The 24,006-nt window shown below is 38.2% G+C and overlaps 1 protein-coding gene across 2 annotated transcripts in view; it reads right to left on the bottom strand.

Annotated features, from left to right (window-relative positions):
- Positions 1–24,006, bottom strand: part of helz (helicase with zinc finger) — a 62,980-nt gene that overhangs the window by 7,903 nt on the left and 31,071 nt on the right. For both annotated transcript variants that reach the window (XM_028017408.1, XM_028017409.1), the window contains exons 18-29: positions 23,600–23,778; positions 16,371–16,489; positions 15,024–15,169; positions 13,769–13,916; positions 10,473–10,656; positions 9,448–9,676; positions 6,624–6,918; positions 3,084–3,129; positions 1,530–1,717; positions 1,221–1,425; positions 1,030–1,112; positions 427–928 (exon numbers count right to left, since the gene is read on the bottom strand). In XM_028017408.1, coding sequence (XP_027873209.1) covers positions 427–928; positions 1,030–1,112; positions 1,221–1,425; positions 1,530–1,717; positions 3,084–3,129; positions 6,624–6,918; positions 9,448–9,676; positions 10,473–10,656; positions 13,769–13,916; positions 15,024–15,169; positions 16,371–16,489; positions 23,600–23,778 — 2,324 coding nt within the window. The remainder of the gene's footprint in view (positions 1–426; positions 929–1,029; positions 1,113–1,220; positions 1,426–1,529; positions 1,718–3,083; positions 3,130–6,623; positions 6,919–9,447; positions 9,677–10,472; positions 10,657–13,768; positions 13,917–15,023; positions 15,170–16,370; positions 16,490–23,599; positions 23,779–24,006) is intronic.

Here is a 24,006-nt window from a genome sequence, read left to right as displayed (position 1 = left end):
AATATATACATTTGTATTTAAGATAAATAAAAAAAACTTTGTCTGTAAATATGTTCTACCCAGAACTTCTCAAATGGCCTAGTTTTAGCTTCAACTTAGCTCCAGCTAACTAGCAAGCCAGCAGGTGTATATTTGCAGCTAGCCTCAAGTCATAGAACACAGTATGGAAGTACACACACATCAAATTTTGCATCTTACATTTCTTCAAATTCACGTAAGATATTTAAATGCCTTAATTTTACATGCATAAATTTGAGACTTAATACTTAAATGACTTGAAATCTAAGGTCAAATACCATCTTATTTTTCACTTCGACTGTTGCATCTATTTTGTTTTTGCCTGAGATTTTACCAAATCAGTCACATGGTGTTGGCACAAGCGTTTCATGTTTTCTCACTGAAATTAAAGGATTTTTTTTAACCCACCTAAACCGTCCACCAGACTTCCATCCTGTCCATCCTCCCCAAAGTTGCTGACCCTGCTGTGCTGTGGTAGGCCTGGGTGTTGTGCCCCCTGGTGGCCCATGTGAGTCCTAATGGTGCCACTCATCTCCTCCCCCGAAGACTCCGCCCCGTCCACGGTGGGCGATTGCACGGATCGGTGAGCGGCCATGGAACCGCTGAAGAAGGAAGCGTGGCTTCCACCAGTGAAGGCAGGACTGAGCTGTTGCTGCTGATTCTGTTGGGGCATCCCTGGATGTTGAGGCTGGCCGACCCGGTAGGGAAGTCTAGGAACGGGGTACTGCTGGGGGAAGGTTCTTCCGCTGGCGGGGTGTGGAGGAAAAGCTGGGCTGGGCGGTGCCAGGTGGTAGTTGAGGGATCTTTGGGTAGCTGAAGGGTCTTTTCGGTGAAGCAGAGCGTTCGGAAAGCCAACCAGACCCTCTGGTTGGGAATCTAAACTTCGACTTTGACCGGTGTCTAAATCTCCCTGCACAAAAACACACAAAAATGGACTTTAATGTAATCATAATAATAAAGGAGCCTTCATGAAACATAAATGCACATTAATCGACTAACGGGTAAACCTGCCTGTTTTTCCCTTATGTCTGCGTTTTTCCTCTCTGGCGTCTGAAGACGGGTCTGTTCGGCCTTTGTGCAGCCGTCTACTTTACCTAGAAGTCACAACATAACCACCTTCAGTCAGCTCAAGTGTTTCTCATTTACAGTTTATTTGTAGCTGCAGCTGATTGGCCTGAAGTTTAAGCACAAGAGAAGCAGACCGTTCCTGATGAGGTCGGCCTGCAGGTCCTTCTCTGGGCTGAGCTGGGCCAGTCCTAAAGGAGAGGGGTGGGCGACGCCGCTATAAGGGATGGGAGAGCCTCGGTTCTGCGGCTGAAGCAGGTTTAAGTTGTAGGCCATGGCCGCCGGGTGGCTCATGATGCGAGGGTCCACAGCAAAGCGGTTCTGGTAACCTGGCCAGGGCAACTAAGGATGACAAAACTAAATCACGGATCAAAGAGATTTTTCGCAGGTGCACCGCACGCAGTGAGGGAGCAGATTACTAATTCAGGTTATTGGGGAAAACGTACCGACAGAGGCATGGGCATGACCACGTTTCCTCCGTACATAGCTGGTACGTAGAGGATGCTGGCTCCGGTGTGAGGGTCGATGCGCTGCACGGGGCTGGGCGACTTTCCTATGCCGGCCGGCGTGGCACCCAGAGGGGGCGTGAAGGCCCGGATGGGGTTTCCCATCAACACAGCAGGGCTGGACTGCACTAAAATGTGAAGCGTGACAAAAGGAATACAAAAAAAACAAAACAAAAAAAAAAAAAAAAACACTTAAATGGACTTCCTTCAATGACAATGGCTATTTTTCAAACTACAAACTGTTCTAGAAGTAGATTAGTTGAGGTTTTCTGGTCAATTTAGTGCTTTAATAAAAATCTAAAGACAAAAATAATACAAATGTATGGTAGAGATTTCTGTCAAGATCAAACGTTAAATGCAAAATCCACAAAAAACACAGACGGGATAAAATGGATGGATTAGAGAAAGGATCGATAGATGGAAATCAATTTTATCGATTGAACAATTAAGATTTAATGTTTGGAAAATTGGGTTATTGTTTTCCACCAATGCACTCCTTTGGTCTCCATAGTTCAGAGTGATGTCAGCAAGCCTTTTGGCCGCCATCTTCTTTGACAAGCATGTTTACAGCTTATTTGGACTTTAAATTTAAATTTCTTAATTCCAAGAGTAAAGTCATATGGCAATAAAGTTGAAACCATGTCAAATAAAGTTTTAACATTTCCAGAATAAAGTAATAAAATTAGGAAAATTAAGTAGTCATTCTAGACATCATCTAGAACACAAAATAAAAAATTTAAATGAGGAATGTTATAAAACATAAAAAAATAAAATCCTATAACCTGGCCCTAATGCTCCATTGTGCAACTCATAGATAATAAAAGCCACTGTTTTAAAAATATTTTGTACCATTTTTTCTTATATATTTTGTGAGAATAAAGTAGATTAAAATTGGAAATCGGGTCTGGTTTGAAAAAATAGATTTTTAAGCCATATGGCCCAGGTCCAAATAGATGGAAGGTGGGACAGACGATATTTTCACGACAGAACAAGAAATGAAGTTTGCTAATGCAAAGATTTTTGAAAAATTGTTTTCTAACTTCAACTTAATTTTCTTCCCCCACGGTTATGAGCAGTACCACCTTGACCGTCACATTTTATACCTTTTCACTGCAGAGGAAAAATGTAACCAGCATCATAGATGGAGTCAAATTTTAGACTTTCACAGATTGTTTTTTTTTAAAAGTGCAGCTTGCTGACACAAACCTATTGTGCTTCCCTAGAAAGATTATTGTGTTGTTGGCTGGGTCGCTCTGATGGTGTCAACAGCCTCAGGCCTGTGTGTATCCATCTGGGCTGCTGCATCAGAGAGCCCACGCTGGGTTCATTTAGAGGGAAATAATCTAATTGCATGTGTTTTGCTTTTGACCATTTTCTTTGCCAATAAAAATGGCATGCGGGCAGGTACAAATCCCAAATAAACCTAAACGGACTATTTATTACAAATATACACAGTTCAGTAATATTAACAACACACAGGCTTTTGATACTCACCATATCCATCGGGTGGGAGGTGCTCTGTGTGGTTCGACTGTTTCCCCTACAGGAAAGCAAAGCAATTAGTTATGAAACCACAGTTACTTTAGAACAGCAGGAAGGGGAATCAGTGGGATAAGTAATATGACAGTAAAACAACACAGAAAAGCAGATTAGTTACCTTACAGTTCTGAGTCACAGTCACGATCTTTAAAAAGCCTGACCTGCCAATTCTGATTTTAGTTGATGCAGATTTTTTTTTTTTTTTTTAGTCTGAAAAGTTGCCAAATACAGAAACAAAGTTGCTACATTTTGCAACTGTTGGGTGACCATTGCTTAGAGTAGCTGATTTTAAGGTCTTTGTGGAGGTAGATAAGATCGGTGGATAAGACCGGTCTCACGTTCAAGTATCGGACGATCACCCAAGACTGACGAAACCGGTGCCAAGAAATGGGCCATCGGTGCACTCTTCCTCACAATTTCAACTTTATACAACCTGCCCACCATTTAAACAAAGATGTCAAAAGAAATCAGCTGGTATCACTATGATCGGCCCCATCGACCGCTCAGAAACTCCAAAATATGATCTCCTAAAACGCACCACACTAAGCGCTTCCAGGTGGCCATGGTAACAGCACTCTCCCATATTGACCCTTTGAGGGTTTTTTTTTTTTCTTTTTCCTATTGTCATATTGTAATCCTTGTTTTTTTCCACCATTATATCAGAGACATTTTATAGTCTGTAAACTTGTCTACTGGCAATAAAATTAGCCATTTTTGGTAATGGTAAGGTGTTTAAAATGAAGTGAGAAAAAGAAAAGAAACCAACATGTTGGGACATCTTCAACTTTCATTCATTCAGTACGAGAGGGGAAGACTTTCAGGAGATAACAGGAAGTGAGAGCTGAATAAAAATCTTATTTTTTAGCTTTCTACATCTATCTCTGAGCATGCAGAATGCCTAAATCTTGAGAGGTTAAGGTAAGGACTTACCATGTTCTACAGCTGACATGAAATGCTAATATGAGAAGCTAACCACTGGTTTAATGCTTAAGTTTAATGTCCTATCTGTTTTACAGCAATAATACACAAAACCTGTTTTACAGTGACCATTCTTTTATCATTATTATTTACATTTATATTATGATTAGGCCTGTTGTGATAAATTCTCTTGGACGATAAATTGTCCCAGAATTTATTGCAATAAACCATGATAGTTATTGCAAGAACACACTGTCAAAAATCAATAAACTTTAAATTCTAACATTTAAGCTGGAAGACATTTTAAATATTCAAAATAAATCAAGAAAACAACAGAAACAACAAATAAAATGAATTGTGAAAACTGTGTAAACAAAATTATCTTTCAAACAAAGGGGATATTTGAGACCAAAGCACTAGACTGAAGAGTTTTTTTTTCTATTCAGTTTTCAGTAAAAAGAGAGAAAAGAAAAAAATATAAATCAAGAAAATGAAAATTATTGAGTTTCTTTTTATTTATAATGCGATTAATTGATTTATTGCTTATTGTGGCAGGCCTAAGTGTGATGTGGTTTTTAAAACGAACAACTTACGAGAATTGCATTTTTTTTATTTGAGATATTTTTTCCCACGTGAAATCCAAATCATTAAAATAAATATTCACTGGTGATAAAAACGAGAAAAAAAAAGTTCAGACAGGAAATTGGCCACAAAATTCTAATACAACCAACACAAACAAAAGTTACAACCTAGTTCTTGAAACATTTTTAATATAACCACAAAAAGATGGACATTTTTAAAACTTTGTAGAATAACTTGTATTAAATTCGATACAATCTGAATGCTCTGGTTGTTAAATGTTCAAGGTGCGATGACAGAAAGCACCCACTCTGTAGTTTTCTCACAAGCAGCTCAGAGAGCTGTGAAGTGTGCAGCTCTAGGGAGGGAAGAGCGGAGCGGAAGTGTGTGTTTATCCCTAAAGCTGGCTGCCGGAGCCGGGGCTCATTAGGCCCAGTGGGTGATGGCAGCAGGTTGGCAGCTCTGCTGATTTCGTTAACCTTTACCTCAGGGCGGGCGGCGAGAGCAGACAGCCACACAAAGACGATTTAAACCCAGCGAAACAATCTAATAAGAGAACCTTGTGTGGAACACAACGCTGATTTCCAGTCTGATTTTTTTATTTTATTTTTTCTTTATTCCTGGCTGGCAAATTGGTAATCATAAAATCGTTTCCTGTGGTGAAAATTACATGGACTTTTTAGCAGATTTGTTATTTGTTTCCCACCTTCAGAAAGTGTAGAGAATTTCTCTTTTTCTATGTGCAAGAAGTTGCATTATTATGGTAATTTCTTTGCTGATTTGCTAAAGAATAAAAATATGACCAAATATCTAACTGGTCCTACAATATTTTCCAGATTAAACTAGACATAAAATAAAACGTTTATTTATTTTTTTCAGATTTTGGTTTAAAATATCCAAAAACAAAATCAATTTATAAATCTGCCTTTTAGTTTGAGAGTCGGAGAAGAAAACCCAGCAGGGGCTCTGCTGCAGTTTTGCATAAAATTATGCAAAAGTGAAACAATAAAGCTGCACTGGTTAGAATTTCATTGATTCTCAAACTATTTTTTTTTTTGGTAAAGGTTTGTTTATGCAAATTACAGTCAGTTCTGATGTGTTTTTAAGAATCACATTGGAAATATGTTTTGCCTTTAGCAGTTCTAAAATATTGATGTTAGAACCAGAGATGACGTTATTCTGCATGTTCAAGAAAACGTTGTGATACTTCTGAAGCTCTAAAACAAAAACACACTTTTATTCTTCACACAGCAGACATTTTAAGATGTCTTTAGCATCCAGTGGTATCAGTGTAATAACTCCATATAGAGAACATAGACGATTGCCTGTAACTCCAATATTTCTATGTTCTATGATAGAATGTCTATGATAGAATGTGTTGCTCTCAGTCTTCCTGTTATCTGATTAACATCTTGCTCTCTCTCCCAGTCTGGATAAACTGGAGGCAAGTCTCGATATTGATTCTTACATCCGACATCAGTTTAAAGACCTTCCTGATACTTAAATACAGGTTTTCTGTCAGTAACGACATCCACACCGAAGAGAATTGTTCACCTGGTAGGGGTTTGGTACGGTGCATTCAAGACCGGAAAAAGTTTCTGATAATTTGGTGTTTGCTAAAACTGAAAAATGTAGTAGACCACTCAACTTCCCACTAATTCTCTTCTAAAAATATTAACGGAAAAACAAACAAAAAAAACTGTCCTGTAACATTTACATATTTTACTAAACCTACTTTAAGTATAAAAGTACAACCAAAGCCTGATCCCTAGTAAATATCCAGTCCAATGTGTGTTAAAGTGAACTCTCCCTAAAGTTTTTGCTTCTGATGGCTGAGATCCTAAATCCCTGCTAATGTCTTCATCAATAACTAATGCTATAATCTGAAACCAAAGGGATGAAGATGTAATTATTTATAGCTTTTAACAATATACATTGTTGCTGGATCTTTTCTTTTTCCTGCCAGCTGTGAGGATTTAGAAAAAAAAACCTCAATACCTTTGGAGGGGACTGCTGCTGCTGCTGTTGTTGGTGATGCTGCGCGGCCTGCTTGTTGGAGGCAGGCAGACCGTGCTGAGGATGAGGATGATGGTGGGGATGAAGGCCCTGGGAGGAAGACTGGTGTCCCTGAAGGGGCCTGAGGGCCCGAGGGATGAACTCCGGGGCCAGGGGGTTGAGGACGTACGTCTTCTTGAGCTCCAGGGCCTCCAGCTGAGCCTTGATCTGCTCGAAGGTGATGCCGTGCAGGCTGGAGTTCTCGTGGCAGATTGAGATAAAATGCTCCCAGAATTTTCTGGAAAGAAAACAAGATCGAAAATTAAGCCATTTCTAAATGCACGTTAAGTCAAAGCATCTTTCTGTTCGGCGTTTTTAAGAGCAAAGTTTCCGCTGCGCCGCTGACCTTGACCTTTCGTTGCTGGAAATCTGTGTAAACGACGCGCTTTTCTCCTAATCGCATCAATTTTACTGGCTGGATGCTGACAGGCTGACATTTGCCAACAGCCAGACAGTGAAATCCTTGACATGTTGTTTTGACTAGCGTTGGCAAACCGCAGCCATTATGGAGACGGTTGCGGAGGCGGGCCCACATCGATTCAAACAATGAGCCGACAGCATGTTGGATCAATTACAGCCTATATCCAAGTAAAGGAGCAAATTTATCCAACTTGAGATGTGTCCGATTAATCCCAAATGTAATTGCTGTTGTATTAAAATTAATTCAATTCCAAAATACTTTATCCAACGCCAGAAGAAAACTAAATGCAATTTTCTTCAAAGATTTGTTTTAGATTTCGACGGCTGTGGACAGGAAGGATATGTGCTAGCAGTCAGTGTTACAACGAATCTGAAGGAGCTTCTGAGAGGAGACAATATGTTGTGGGATAACGTCTTCAGGAGAGGGTGCTCAGGCTTGCTCATAATTTTCTTGATTTTATGAAGATTTTTACATCATCTGCTCATCTTGAGGGGAGAAAAAAATGCCTCTCCCAAAAAAAGAGGAACAAATCTTAAAAAGAGTAAATCTGAATGTAACGGAGCTCCTCCAACATGCTGCCGCCTTGAGCGGCAAAATTATGTGCTGGAATCTATACTCTATTATTCCTTCCTTAAATTCGTCTTAATTGGATATGACCATCAAACCTACTGTCTCGGGGTCCAGATTATAGTGTTTATGTGTATTATGCATTTTCCAGGCACACAGAGCATTATCTAGTAACTATGTTAACTTCATCTGTTCAAAAGAAATGCTGCATATATCAAATATAACTTAAAAGAAATGTTACCTTGTAAATTAACACCTTAAAATTGGACCCCTGTCACTTTAAAAGCTCCTGCTCTTTCTGAAACTCCGCCTTCAGGAAATCATCACATCATCGCTCCTCTATTAAGCCTTTAACAGGTGCAAGTAGCTCGTATAACGAGCCCAGCTGATGCGCCGTTTCACCACGTTTGCTCATTTCTGCTGGCTAATCTGAAGGAGCCGAGTGGGGAGTTACAGGCGGAGGACTGCTCTGTGAGGCGGCAGCTCAGGAGCTGCAGTTCTCAGAAGAAGGCGGAGCTAGGTCCACCCAGGCGTTTTTCACAGCTGAGTGGTTGCCATGGAAACTGAAGGATTTCTAAAACATGCATGACAGACTCAAAGCAACACTCCAGGTCTGTTTATGATGAGGGAATAACAGTATAACATGATGTAAAGCTCAAAAAAGTCAATTTTACAAAATACTGCTCCTTTAAATGAGTCTACTCCCTGTGACTTTGCACCAGCAACACAAATAAGAGTACAGCCACATTTGGCAGATTTTCTAGCAATTATGGTCTATTTTTGTGTGAAGAGCCTCAGAAACTAACTTTTCATGACTATTATTTTGATAATCAACCCTGTATTTTTTTTCCTCTTCAAAGTTCAATTAACAAAGCTGCAGTGGTCCTTTGTGTGACACAACCTTCTCAGATATAAGCACAGCGTTCCAAGTACAGGAGAGTAAGCTGTGCAAAAGACAGCTAAATCCAAAGTTTTTCATTTTCAAAACCTTTAAAGCATAGCAGCAAGTTTCCTAAGCAGGAAGAAAACATTTCCAGAATGCCTCGTCTTATATGTCAAGAGCCAAATAATGAACAAGTGCTATCCAAAAGCAGCACAGTAGGGCTAACATGCTAACAGTAGCTTAGCAACTGAGTGATAAATGAATGATATACTGTATATTTATGATATCTGTCACTGTCACGAAAAACAACAGAGACCACAATTTTTGAAATGTCACACAGTAATAGGTTTTGTGTAATACTGAATAAATATAAATGTATTTCTTTCAGGGCTTATTTGAAGCTACAGTTTTCAAGCATTTTGTTTTATTTCACTTTCCAAAGTGTCATAGTGGGAATGCGTAGTGGCCAATTCCAATACTTTAATCAGTTGGATCCACTTTTTTGTGCTAGCCACAATGTCTGGTGAACATAACAGTGAAAACCCCCTAAAAAAAATAAATCTGATATGTAATGTACATAAAAATATTTGGACCACAGTTAATCTTTCAACAAATACAGTCTGTTAGCTACCCTCTTTGCTAAGAGGGGCGGCACTAATCCTTTGGAATAAATGAATAAAATGTACTATTTTTTATTTTAGCAAATGCTTGATGTAATACGGAAAAACATTAAATGAGCCATTTAAAAAAAATAATAAAATAAAAATGCAATTTACTCTTTAACACCAATGTTACAGTAAGATTTAGTCTGTTATGCAGGAACATCAGTTTTTACCTTCTACTTAATCTAACAGCCATTATGTCAAATCTGTAAATGACAGATTTGAAGGGATTACCTGCAGCGTCCAACAGAGCAGAGCGCTATGGGGTCTCCCACCACGGCGACCAGGGACTGAGCTCTGGTGATGGCCGTGTTGAGCAGCTTGTAGTTTGACAGGAAACCGTAGTCGAGGTCCTCGGTCGAATCCTCCACCAGCTGCTCTTTGCGTTTGATGGCGGTCTGCTTGTGCTTGCAGGTATGCCGCGTCCGCACCGTGCTGAGGAACAGCACCCGGAACTGTTTACCTGCAAAGAGACATTTTTTTTTATTTTATTTTTTTTTTACTATTACATTCATTATTTTACGGAAATGCATCAATCCAGCAGGATCCAACAAAACATTTAGGTTTAGCAACAGAGAAAACATTTAATTTTGTGTTATTAATTCAGGTACAAAGCAGGATTAAATGTTAGCTGAGATGTACCAGAAAAAAGGCCATCACTCCCATTATGTAATTCAATAAAGGGTCAAATTTGAGTAATATTGTCCTAGTTTTTGTTGCTGTATTAAAAAGAATACAACAAAATGATCACATTTGCAGGAAAACTGTCATGATGATCTAACATTTGTCCAACTCCAGAGCTTGTTGATAAAACACAGAGCTTATATGGGCAAGAAATTTAAAATCCAAGTGCTAAGAAAACTTTCCTTCCTGTTTGCAAGCTGCGCTTTGTTTTATGTGTGAATAATGAGACATGAAGAAAGCAGCTGGATGCAACACAAGCCAGAGCAACAGAACTGAAAAAGCAAAAGAAACAAAATTCTCACCAAGTCTCAATATTACAAAGAAAGTTGGAACCACTGACAAACCAGAATGAAATACCTTAAAGAATCAAGTTTTATGACATATTTGTCATTTTCAGCCAAAGCTTGTCTTCATTTTTCTGCTTTGTTTTTAACGGCGAATTCACTGAATAATTCTGATAAATCTAGAGAAAGAAAACTACCACACCATTTAAGTAAAGATTAGTACAAGGACTAGTTTAACAAAGCAAATTTTCCGTATCATTTAAAACTTTTCTTCTTTCTTTTTTTACTCACCTTGGACGTTAAGCACTCTTTCGACGCTGACCTCGTGCATTCTCTTCTTTCGGAGTTCGGCACGAATGCGGAAGACCTGGTCGGCGTACGGCGACACCACCCCGATGCTGCCCTCGTCCAGCTTCCCCCAGGCCACCGGCCACTTCTTACGCAGCTCCTCCACCCGCTCCACAATCTCAAACACCTACGGAGTGATCGGGGTTTCCAAGTCAATGCCACAAGAGACTTTAAATATTTCAGCTCACACAATAATTCTGTGTAATTTATTTTAGCTGAATATGAACAGAATAAGACTGTAAAGAGAGGGGAAAAAGGACGGCTAAGCGGATGTATGTTAAAGCTGTTACGTTTAAACACGAACAGTAGAGAGAAAAAAGTATCTTCAACCAACCAAAATGTGGATGTTTAAAAGACAAACATAAGTCCCGCTGAAAGAAAAAGGCTCGGCTAATTTAAGGCTGTCATGTTGAAAGTCTCTTCACAGATGTTATCACGGTAAGTTTAAGTTGCAAAGTTTCAGTCATAAAGGTAATTAATCCAATAGTTTAGTCGTTTTAATGTGCACAGGCTGCAACTAACCGTTAGTTTTGTGATTCTTTCCATTTTTCTCGTGATTAACTGCATTAAAAAAAAAAGTAAAACATTCGGCAGATTTTTCATTTAACCGCTTAAGATTATTTTATACAAAATGAGAATTGGATAAAAATACAAAGAAATGATTCCATACTTTTTTTTTCTTTACAGAAGAGAAAGTTTTTATTGCCTAAATTTCAATCACATATCATTCTTTTAATCTTTTAGTGAACGCTTGATTATTTGCAGCAAAAGATGCATCTGCAGGTAAAAAGTACTTCTAACATCAACATGTGAAAAGTTCAGCTTTCTACTCGACTTATCAATAATTTGCAAGGCTAATCTGTTGATTTTTTTTTTTGGATTAATTTATGATTTACTTAATAGGAGGTTTTACTTATTTATTTATTCTTTTACAGAATTTGAACCCGGTGAAGCTGAAACTATACCACTTGAGGAGTTCTGGGTAGAACATACACATTGACAAAAAGTTCGTTAAATTTTATGTGCAATATGTATGAATTTTTAGAACATTTTTGGCTTAATTATTGCTTTGAATATGTTGTTCATTCAGCAGTTAACCTTGTCCTGAGTCTGTGCACTCCAGTTAACGATTAAGTTAATAGTTGATTATTTCAAAAAGTGATTCATCACGAATAATCATTTCAGCAGTAGCTCATCTCTCTACCATCATTATAATCGGTGATATTTTAGCAGCAATATGACACATTTTTACATTTGTTTTGCAAAATAATAGTAGCCAATCACATTACCTTTGGTTTAATTTACTTTGATCAAGATTCTTTTGTTTTAATTTCTTATTGCTTATCAAGTGAAACCATGTTACGCTGCTTAGTCCACACAGTGATGAGAGAGACACCGATGGTTTCAACAGACTTTTATTGAATAAAAATAAATCCCCCACTTTTTAAATTACCGTATTTTTCGGACTATAAGGCGCACATAAAATCCCTATATTTGCAAAACAATCGGCAATGCGCCTTATATTCCGGTGCGCCTTATGTATGAACAGTGTACCGTATGTTTCATTACGACTTTGGTAAGCGACGAAGCCACTCCCCTTGATTGTCGAAGCATAATCGCTGCTGGTCAGAAACCTCGTGGAGTCAGCTTTCTATGCTGTCTAGACAGACTTGTGCTGGGGTGGCGAACCACTTTTCCTGATACATACGGTGCTTCAACCCTCAATGAAGACAATGAGACTGAATCGGATGATGACGAGAGGGATCAGGGCTTGCTTGATGCCGCTATCGCCCAACTGTTAAATTCCAACACCGAAGACGAGGAATTTGATGGATTCGTAGAAGATGAATGATTGAAAAAGTGAGTGTACTTTTTTGTGTAATATTGACAATTATTGTTAATGATTTGAATAAGGTCTGACCTATCCGACTACCGTATTTTGTTTCTCTTCATGCCCCTTATATCCCGGTGCGTCTTATATATGAAAATAGATCCGTTCACTGATACTGCGTCTTATAATCCGGCGCGCCTTATAATCCAAAAAATACGGTAACTTCACATGCCCTGAAATGAGACTTATGAGAAGAAAAGACTTGAAAAAAGGAGGCGACACCATGCCATTTTCACACTATGATCCCTTACATACACCTGACCTGAAATAGCACTGAGCAAGTTTGGGGATATTTTTTCACAGAGCCAAAAAGGCAACATAAAAAAAATTAAATTATTTGAAGAACACAGGGTGCTTTCATGACTTGCGTAGCGGTGAGGGATCAAAGACGGTCCATCAAAACAGGAAGCTGTGGTTTAATGAAAGCAGACTATCTGTAAAACCTGGAATATCAATGCTGACTCGAGCTGAAAAATGTCTGGAATATGAAGTGATGCGTTTTTGGTTCAGAGTCGCTCTGACCTAAAACCTAATCATTTTGAAAGCATAAAGCTTATTCAAAGGTTCATTTATTTCCAAATTCCAAGATAAGAAATCACTTCACATATCACAATCAAATCCGTTAGCTATTTATATTAGTCAGAATTCAGTTGGTGATTCTTTTTTTTATTTCATCTTTATTTGAACTATGATATGCTATACAACTGGAAATGAAACAGAACACATTTAAGTAAAAGTTTCTAAACTCCCCCATTGAATGCTCAGAGCCCAATTCACACTGCAGATTTATAGGCAGGATTTCTGCAGGTTTCAACTCAAATTTAAGGCTTTTAAAGACCACAATTAAAGGAATTTATCTTGTCGCAGAAATGTGCAAATGTCGACTAGTCAACTCATCATAAATTTGCACTTATCAGAGATAAGTGCAAATTTGTCATTTATCATTGCTAGCTCGATTGCATTTTGACATTTAGCTAACAAAAATGAGTGTTAGCAGAGAGCTGCAACAGTCTCAAGTTACAGATGTGTGACTCAAACTTTTGTCTGACAGCGAGTCCAGTGAGAAGAAAAAAAAATGCATAGAATATATGAGATAAATTTTATCTTGACATGACTGTGATTAACATATTTAAGGCCAAGTTACTTTTTAAAATGCATAAGATATTTTAAACTTAAATACATAAATTTAAGATTTTTTTTAAGGATGAGCGAAGACACTGGTAAGACGAGAATGGATTGTAGGTTTAGAAAAAAAATATTTAAATTACACTTGGTGGACAATGTTAAATCAATGGAAATATTTGTTTCATCACATAACTGCATAAAGTGGAAATGCTCCAACTCGTACCTCTGCATTGTTGTAGTAGGCAGTGCTATTCTTCTCCTGGACATCTTCTCCTCTGGCTGTGAAGAAGGTCAGCGGGTAGAAATCCTTATGGCACGGCTGCTTCCCACTCGCAATGAGCTTCCCGTCGTAAAATAACTCGGATGTGTAGCTTTAGGAAGAAAAAGCAGAGAAATGGCAGGAAATGAATATGAAGTTCATGAATGAATATTTCTCATTAAAACTGAAGTAAATAATTGACACATGGCTGCATATAAAGGCTTAAAGGGATTTAAACTGCTCCTTGCCAAAAAACTAAAAATGGTTTAATTGTAACAGAATTTAAACAGGTTTCACCAACTCAAATTTAAGACTTTAAAAGTGAAAATTTTAAGACCATAACAGAAATGTACAAAAAAAATAGATTTTTTTTTATTTAACCAAAGCTGTATGAGTTGGCAACAGATGTGAGCCAATGGTAAAGACTGACGTCGTCCAGCCAACTGTTGGTAAATTTAGATAGATATAAAAAGCTAGCTAGCTAGCAAACAAGCACTGGCAGCTTTTACTTCACATAAAAAGGTGAGTGAAATGTCAGTGGGCGACTCAAACCTCTGCATCACAGAAAAGTCTACATAAAATATGCAAGATTACATAGTTCAGCCACAACAAAATTTAAAACATGTCATAACATATTTAATGCCAACTTGCATATTATTTAATGAATTTAAGACACTTTAATGCCTTAATTTTAATCCTTAATAATAAAATATTTTTAGCTGAAGAGATAAAATAGAAAAATCTTTATTAATCATGCCTGAAATACTGACTGATTTTAAAATAAATGACAGTCTACATTTTCTTTCTGCTATTTTCCATGTTTTGTATATCATGTTATTGCAAAAGTAAATTTTTCATTTGTAAGAAAATTCTTCAGATCCTGTTATACTATGTTGGTGAAAATACCTTGATACACTTGATACAATGCAATGGTTATATTTAAATTTAAATGTACCTCTCTGTGACAATCGACAAGAGGAGACGAAATAATTTGTGACAAAATATGTTTGTTGTATGAGAAAAATTCTTTCCAAATATATATTACAACCACACCGGTGTGAGAACTGCTCTCCCACTACGTCTGTACATCTTTATTCCACTGGTAGACTCCGCTCCTTAATGAAGGCATTCAGAATAAGCAGAACCTCCCACCGCCTTCTTTAATACTGACTTTCCCAGAACCGATTTGCTGCCGGCAGCGCTGAGTGCTCACACCTACTTTATGATAGCTTCGTGGGAGCGGTAGTTCTCGCACAGGAGGATGCGACAGGGAAATTCGGGGGGGTAGTGCTCATACAGCCGGTCCAGCAGTGACACGTGCAGGTTGCGCTCCCGTGCAAACTCGCTGTACACAAACGGACTGAGCTGCAAGGTAACAGAGGAAAAGGGAAATTTGGTTCATTTCAAAGTGTCACCCAAGGACTTTGATTTCATTAAAGCAAAAATGAAGTCCATCATGTTTTCCGTTTCACCGAAACATTGAAGCAAAAAACGAGATTGAACAGAAAAATTACATCACTTCAGTAAAACGCTGGCTGATAAATCGGTCGGCCAGAAAGCTGCTATCGGTGCAACCCTACTTGGGAATCAAACTGTTTACTTTCAGTGGGCTTGTTTTATCAAAGTCTATTGTAAGTGTAAGAGTTCCTACATTTCAGAAATACTGTAACTGACATACTTACTGCTTTCTGAAAGTGAATAAAAACTGATTTCTTTTACAAGCTCAGCAGCAGAACTGCTGAATAATACTTGACAATTGTACACCAGACGATTGGTAGCATTTGATTCCTTTCATCTTAAAAGCAATACTAAAAGGAAAAAGATTTGAAAAACAAAGCAAAAATATCACCTGAACCTCAAATTCTATTTTGACTTGGGGTTAAGTATAAACAATGTTTGACCTTTTCTACTTTGACCACTTTTTAAACAAATCAGATAGGTATTAGATTTGATCTTTATTTAACATATTGGGTTTGATTAAATCATTAAAGGCCACAGTCTTCTATGAATATTAAATGAGCTCATACACTGCAGAATGCAAATCTACTAAATAGACAAAGTAAAATAAAAGGAAACCACTTTTGTTCCACTAGAAATGGAAAGAACCTGTTTTCCAGGTTAGAAAAGCAAATGGAAGGCAGAGATGTAACAAAGTGAATCCTGCGTTTGCATCCCGTTTCTCTGTGTTGACTGAAATGGAATAAAGACGGAGTTTGTAAAAAGTAATTATTTCACGCCAGACTCTCACGGTGTCTTTATCCCGCGCTCCCAGATAATACTGCACACTCCCTGGAAATCACAGGATGAGAAAAGTTAGGTTTTTAATTTCTTCTGCTGGCGCAGGAAGCTTGACTGACAACAGTCTTTGTTTCTGTTATCTGTGGCCCGGAAAACTCAAAGGAGGCAACAAATGTCCCAAATTCTTTTTTTTTATATTAACTTAAAATAAAAACATACAAGCATTTCATAGTGAGTAATATGTACTTCAAATTGAGTTTGTAAGTAAAACCAAGCATCAAGTCAAACATTTTTTTTATTTTCAGTAATACAAATCCTCCGGTCTCACCTGCATATGGTCCCCAGCCAGCACGATGCGGGTGGTCTTGCTAGCAAGAGGAAAAGGCATGATGGTTTCACACTCCATGGCCTGAGCTGCTTCATCCAACAGGATGTGGGAGAACAACCCTTTTGGGGGAGAGAGAAAAAAAAACACACAAACTATTAGTTTACTCTCTGTTCCTCAAAGTGTTGCATACTAAAAACGGAGACAAATTCTGCAGAGTCAATAGGGTAGAAAGGTTTTTCTCAGCCAAAGTTGACCAAACAGAGACATATAAAGAGTCTAGAGTCAAATGAATCCATTGTGGGTTTAAATTTAAAGCCTAACACCAAAGGACGCAACGCATTCTTTGCAAAGTATTTCTAATTTTTTATTTTTAAAAAGGGGCTGTTTTGCTTATTTAAAAATCAAACCTTACAATTAAACCGCTGAAGTTTTTCTTTTTTTTATCTAAAGAAAAACAATTGAGAAATAATTTCCGTGGATGTACGTCAATAATGTCTCGACCACCATTTTCAACCAGCGATGAGACCGCAGTAGCTGGCGAGAAGGCGATGATTCCATGGTCAAACTTTGATGTCCAAACCATTTTTATCAATTGTGGCATATAGTGTCAACTGGATAGGACAATCCGCAACAAACAAATATGCTGACAGATTCCAGAGAAATTGGCCGCCCAAAGGTAAAAACTCAAAATGACTACAGCTCTTGAACACTTACGACCCGCCCGTAATCCCACATCCTGCCCACATTCACACAAACCAGTGAGGCACACACCGTCAATGGACCTTACCACAGGGGCCGCTTTTCATTGGCTGATGTCCATTCTACGTGGTCAGGTGCGTGGCCGTCTCACAAACACACATAGCTTCCCGTTAGCTAAGTACAGCATAAAGGCAGAACTGATACAACTTCTACACAGTCTTACGTTAGCTAAACAGATCAATATGCAATATGTCTGTATCTGACATACATTAAATATTTTATTTTAGCAGAAAAGGCTTTGGACTAAACTGTTACTCGTGTTAGCCACGTTAGCACCAAGTACAGCTAGTCAATCAACCATCGCTGTGTTCAGGGAAGCGCTGATTAATAATCGAGAAATAAATATCAAGCCTGGAAACTTGATATCGTAACGGACTGAATGTTATGTTTTTAACGTAATCTTTGCTTGTCTTGCGGGGCGCAGGCGGTTGCCACGGTAACAGGTGTGCTTAAACTACAAAGAGAGAGAGAGAGTAAAAAGGTAGGAGGGGTTTTGAGTTGATCACCTGTTCGGGTTATTTTACCTTTGTTTACCTTTGCTGTGGCGCATTACAGCCGCTGTAGTTTCTAAACGTTGGACTAATTACCTGGTTCGTTTGAGAGTTTACGTCATTCACAACAAACATCAAATAGAACAAATATATTTCATAAAAGTTTAACAAACAAATGGCTTCTACCGTGGTAATTATGTGAAATTAAATTAATTATATCCCAACTTCAGAAGATTTGCCTTTACCTTTACAGAGCTCTTTGGTTCCTCCTATCAGGCTGTAGCTTCTCATATTGACGTCATCAAACCAAATTTCTGATCTACCATAACTGACTGACACCTGCTGGCCTCAGGTTTGCAACCAGCTTGTGACTGAGAAACCAGTAACCTCCTCCCAGATGATGACATGAACTTGTTAGTTCCTCTGTCCATTTAGTAGCTGATATATTGTGAAAATCCGGTAGAAATGACTAATCGAGTCATGTTTACATAGAAACAACGCGCCGCGAGGCTGTGTTTGTGAGACCTGCGCTCACGTGGGTCTGTTGTGGGCGGAGCTTGGTAAGGTCCATGGAAGCACACCCAACTAGGCCAAAAATGAACCAGACAATTACCGGCTAGAAAGAGATTTGACAATAGAGAAGAAGCTTAATTAAGATGTCAATTTGTGCAAACACATACATTAGCATTTAAATCTTCACATTCTGTTTTAGTTGAGGGCTCTAAAATGGTTCTACACCCTCATTTAACCGGTCCTGCAAACCTAAGGCAGGGGTTTTATAGAGAGAAGGGTTGAACCCCGATTTCAAAAGCTCAACTGGTGCTCGGCAGCATGAGTGGGGGAGATAAAACAGCATGGCAAATGAGTGCTGGAACAGGGAGTTGAGGGGCGGAAAAAAAACAAAAAACGAGCGGCTGAATAACAACCAGCGAACAGCCTCTAAAGCTGAACCGGTTTCACAGAGAGGTGCATGCAGACTAAAATGTGACAGCTAAAAAAGTAAAATAAAATTTCTGGTTTGTCAGAAACGTAAACAAGCACCACAAACACGTCTAGAATAAAATTTTTAAAAAGAGGGGTGATCTGATATGGAAAGGAGTTTCAGTCTTTAGCAGAACCCTTTGAACAAACGAATGCATGCAAACATGCTTCTGAGCATTTTCAGCTCAACTGTAAAATCTGACAAAACAGTGCCAGTCTGAAGAATCTTTTATCATAGACAAAATAGCAAACATCTGTGTTTTTGCGCACAAATTTATCGAGCAAAACTGCGGCGACATCTGCTGAGTCTGTCACACGTCTTATTAGTGTTACACGTGGGGACCGTCATCTCCAAACAATTGTTCTAGAATTTGTTTAACTTTCCAATCAAACTCACAGTGCAAAAAAGCTATGCTGTGATTACAGAGTCCAACCGATTTTTGTTAACCCCCGGATACAAACTGCATTGAACAGGAAGCCCCAATCCACATTAACACAATGCAGTCCAATAAAAGCTTACAAATAATGTAGAGGAGATGTTAGGGATGGGAATGTTTCCCCCCAGGGAAGGAATGGGAGATCAATCGGAAGACAGGAGGGGAAAAAATATGGTCCTTACGATCAACATGTTGGCAGACAGGCAGCAAAGAAGGAACACGGCGCTTGATGTTTCACCTTGGAAACGGCTACCGGTGTCGGGGGAACGGATCTCTCTATTAGAGGAACAAATTGTATTTTCTATACATAGAAATAATACAGCTAATAATGAAGTTTGCATTTGGAGAAAACAATAGCATGACATTGGGGGCGGAGGAGTGAGTTCATAAGCAGATGTGAATAAAATCAGAAAGAAAAGAAAGCTCTCTCAAATTAATCTAATCGCACGCCGCCTTGATGCACCTTAAAACCCTTTAACAGCACAGGGGAGGGTTGGAAAGTCTGGGCAGAGATCTGTGAATGAAGCCACACGAGGTCTTGTAAATCCACGCTTGTAAAAAGTTTGTCAGATTGGTCATAAATTATTCTGTATGTGTAAAATTACAGACCCCATTTGATGTATTGTGGTTTCCGCTGCACGGTCTGACAACCTTTAGGGCCCGACTTAATATCAGATCAGGGAAATACTTTCTATTTTTTGACACAAGCCTACAGCCTCTAACTACAGACCAAGCTGTAAAATCCCAAAGTCTCACATCCTATAAATATATACATGAACTATAGATGTTCTGTACCAGGCTTGTTTACAACCTGAATCATTTATATTATTTATCTTATACTACATGAGTTTGATAAATATGTAGATATACAGTAGACGTAATCTGACAGGAGGAGTTTATATGTTATACCTGTTTCAGAAATAATAGCCTGATTATGAACTGTTTTAGCTGAACTGAAAGGATTCAGCAAGTTTCAGTCTAAATGTAAGACTTTGACGCCCGTATAAGGCCGTTAAGATTTTAACTTTAAACCTACAAAAAAACAAATAGATTAAAATAACTTTTTTACTCAATAATTTATGCTTAAGATATGCACACCAGGGTTTCTGTCGGTTTCACCAACTAAAATTTAAGGCTTTTAAAAGCTTTTTGGAAGACCATTATGAATGAAATTTAAGACCTGTAACATGACATTATTTTAAAGAAAATTTAATATTTTTGTGATGTCTACAGCATAGTGCTGAGTTTTTCTGCACAGAAAGGCACTAGCCTCGGACTGGTCGGCAGCAGAAAATAAGCCAGTGGCAAAGAAGAAATGTCGTCCAGGCAACCAGCGATAAATTTACACTTTAGATGATAAGATGCAAAAAAAGCTAGCAAGCTAACTAACGAGGGTATATTAGCATCTAGTCAGCAGTAGCCTCAACCACCTGATGAATGAAGATGTCTGCACCTTTCTTGATGTTTCGTCAGACAGAAACGTTAAAAAAAAGCTACATAGATCTACAATATATAGCTCTGCCTTACATTTCATAAAAATCTAAGGCCAACTTACATTTTCATGAATTTAAGACATCTTAAGGCCTTATTTTTAGTCTATTTTGTTAGCATAAGTTACTGGTAGCAGGTTATAGCTAACTATTGAAATCTGTCGTGTTAAGCTGTTCAGGATATGGATTATGTCAGCAAGTTCTTTAAAGAATAAAAATGTTGGTGTTAAACCTGTCAGCTTGTCTTTTTAAGTCTTTTTTTATCTTCTATACATATATTTTGGAAGGGGTTTAATGAGGAAGAAATATCACAAAATTCCTTGCAAACATTTCTGAAGTCGCACCACAAAATCAGAGATTTTGATTGCAAAACAATTACAAAATCCTTGCTGTTGCCTAATGAAACAAAAGTTGGTGAGTATGTTCTGCCGGCTGATTGATGCATATTTCCCACATATCAATAATCATCTTGAAGGCAGACAGAAACAAGAAATTCTCAGTCCTTGAAACAGAAGTTTCTGTATGGCTTTTCTTTTCTTTTCTTCGTATGAGGTAATTAAACAAGGCGACTCAATTAGAATTAGGCAATGTTCCCTGTGCTGCATCCATCATGTCTAGTTAATGACGCCTATAAATTACTGATACCAGTTTATGCACACATTAACTTTTTGTTCGATGCAAATGATACTCGGCTGGCCACAGTCTGAAGATAGCTTGCAAATTACGCAACACGTTCAAAAGTCTGCGCTACAGCCAGAACTTAAATAATTTAAAAGAAAATGCAGGGCAGTACTTCAAAAGGGGGAAAAAAAGCTGCTACAAAGTGGAATATGAATATAAAAAAAAGTAATTAAATATTTGGCCTGAAATCTTGATCACTTAATTTCCAACAAGACAAATCCTGGTGAAACCATGAGGGACACGATTAAAGTCTGTTGTGAAAATGATGAAATGAGAATTCTGGTAGCAACTTTAGGACTTTTTTTTTTTTTTTTTTTGCTTTATTAAATGAAACATGGGGGCAATTGGGATTTAAAAACATGAATTAAACACTAAACTGAACAAAGTTTAAGTTGTCTATTGTCACAACCAGAGTGGTCGGCTTCTATCAGGAGGCCTGTGACTAATATACGAGTGACTGTTAACTTGTTTAGAGTTAACACAACCACAAGAGAGATTATTTTCAGTTAATTTGAATGAAAAACGGTTGAAAAACAGCATCTATACTCCAAAAGTACAAGCAGATTTACATGAAATAGAATAATCAATCTGGACTTCCTGTAAACCAGCAACAGGTCGAGTGTTTCAGTTGAATCGTTACACGGACTAAACAGATTGTGGGCATTCTGCAAATTAAGAAAAGCCAAAAACAGAATGGTCTATTAAGCTGCTGCTTGATTCCAGGAACACGGTGCTGCTTTTACTAAATGGTTTTAACTCACTTTGCATCTGCAGGAAAGAAACAAAACTGATTTTTTTTTTTTTGACTCACTTTAAGATAATGAGCCAATTGGAACAGTGCAAATTGTTCTATGCATGTCTGACATCCTGCTTAAGAACTGGCATTTAGAAGAACAAGCGTAAATGTCAGCTTATGGCTAAAATATACTAAATTTGGAGTCAAATAGTTCGAAGTAAATTATCCTTCATTTGGATCTGTTTGAAAAAATCTTGATATTATCAACCAAGTCAAGTTTTAAGTTAAGACTAGAGTCTACAAATTTAGGTGAAGTTTTTCCAGCTAACATGATGCAAACTTTGAAAAAAAGTCAGTTTTGGTCCTCAATATTCATATGATGCATATTTTCAGTAGCTAAGATTCTAACGCTCATAAAAAAAAATGTGAAAACATAGTAATGAACGAAAAGAAACACAAACAGTCAAGAAAAAGCGAGTCAATCACAACTGATATCAGCATCACACCTTTAAGAGGAATGGCATGCTTTCTGATATCCTGCAGCCGTTCTTGAAACGTATTAAACCCCAATCAAATGCCTTATCAAAGATGGAAGAAAAGTAAGAACCGAGTTTCCATTAGAAGATCCGTTATTGCTACTTAGAAGGCTCGCCGTCCCTCCATTGCCTTGTTTCCTGTCGATTTTCATCACCAAACGCTAGCAGAGCAGGAGAGATGCAACATGGGGTGGGAGGCCTAATGATGTGCAATACATTAGAAACAAGCAGATGGCGTACCCAGGCAAGAGACAAAGCCCCCTCCCCTGACACATTAGTGCCAGTTATTAGCTTGCGCCGACAAATCGGTTTGTTTTCCACGACTTTGGCACAACTTAAATGAATTCCACTCCAATCTCCCAATGCCGACTGTCGAAGTGACAAGAATAACCAATAATGCAGGTCTAATGCACAAAGCAGCTTTTTTGCTGATATCGCCAATTAAGACCTTTTAAGACATTTTTCTGAATAAAAATTAAGACCTATATCATGACAGAGATGTCCAAAAGAAATGAAGTGAACCAAAACTGTGAAAGTTCTGGGATCTTTGTGCTTCTCACATGGAATACGGGTTGATAGCTGGGGAGCCTTATGTTAGCTACTAGCTAGCACGCAAGTATAAGCAGCTTGTTACTGGTAGCATTAACTGGCTTGAGCCACAGAAAGCAATGAGTGATTATGTTTGTGCATGGCTCAAACTTCTGCCTAATAAAAAAAGTCCCATGAGAAAAAACCTACCTATACTATTTGACATTAAATAGTCCAGCCATGACAAAATCAAGATCTGCGATTAACGTATTTAAGGCCAACTTACATTTACTTTAATGAATATAAGGCCTTCATTTTAGATGCACGAATTAAAGAATGCATGAACACCCTCATAAAGGTGTGTTTGAAAATAGCTGCCGGTTTATTAACAAAATGTATGTCTACTAGCTTATAAATAGAAAAACAAGATACATTGCAAAATATGGGGTAGTTTCATGCAGAGTAGGGAATAAAACCCCCCAACAAGTTTTCTTATTTCTAAGATGAATGACTGAAGGCTGATGGAATGTCACATAAACCCCCCCCCAAACATAACCAACTCCTTCAATTCAAAATTATTCTGGACTCACCAGGCTCCAAATCCAGCTGGCAGAGGTACTGGGAGGTGCTGAGGGTGACCACGACAACACGGTGCCTGAGGATGTCCTCCCTTGTCGGCATCTGGAAAGTGACCTGTGTGCTGGAGATGAGACAGTACTGCTGGACCACCGGGTGGACGGTCTTCACCCAGCGGTTCCTGAAATATACCCTGGAAGGACAAAAGAAGGCAGAAAGATGAGGATAATGAGATGCAAAGTTATAAGCTATGTTCTCTACAAGAGACTCCACGAGAAAAAGTGCATATTTTAACTTGTATAAACTTTAATTTCAGTGTTGTGCAGAATTAAAAAATAAAAATGGTGCTTTTATGCAACGACAGACAAGAAAAAAACCCTACATTTTTCATGGAAAATATGGGCATGTCAAGGCAACCAGG

This window comes from Xiphophorus couchianus, chromosome 5 (genome assembly GCF_001444195.1).
Source record: "Xiphophorus couchianus chromosome 5, X_couchianus-1.0, whole genome shotgun sequence".
NCBI classification, from domain to species: domain Eukaryota; kingdom Metazoa; phylum Chordata; class Actinopteri; order Cyprinodontiformes; family Poeciliidae; genus Xiphophorus; species Xiphophorus couchianus.
The sequence above is the reverse complement of the archived record's forward strand: the minus strand, read 5'-3'. Positions and strand labels throughout refer to the sequence as shown.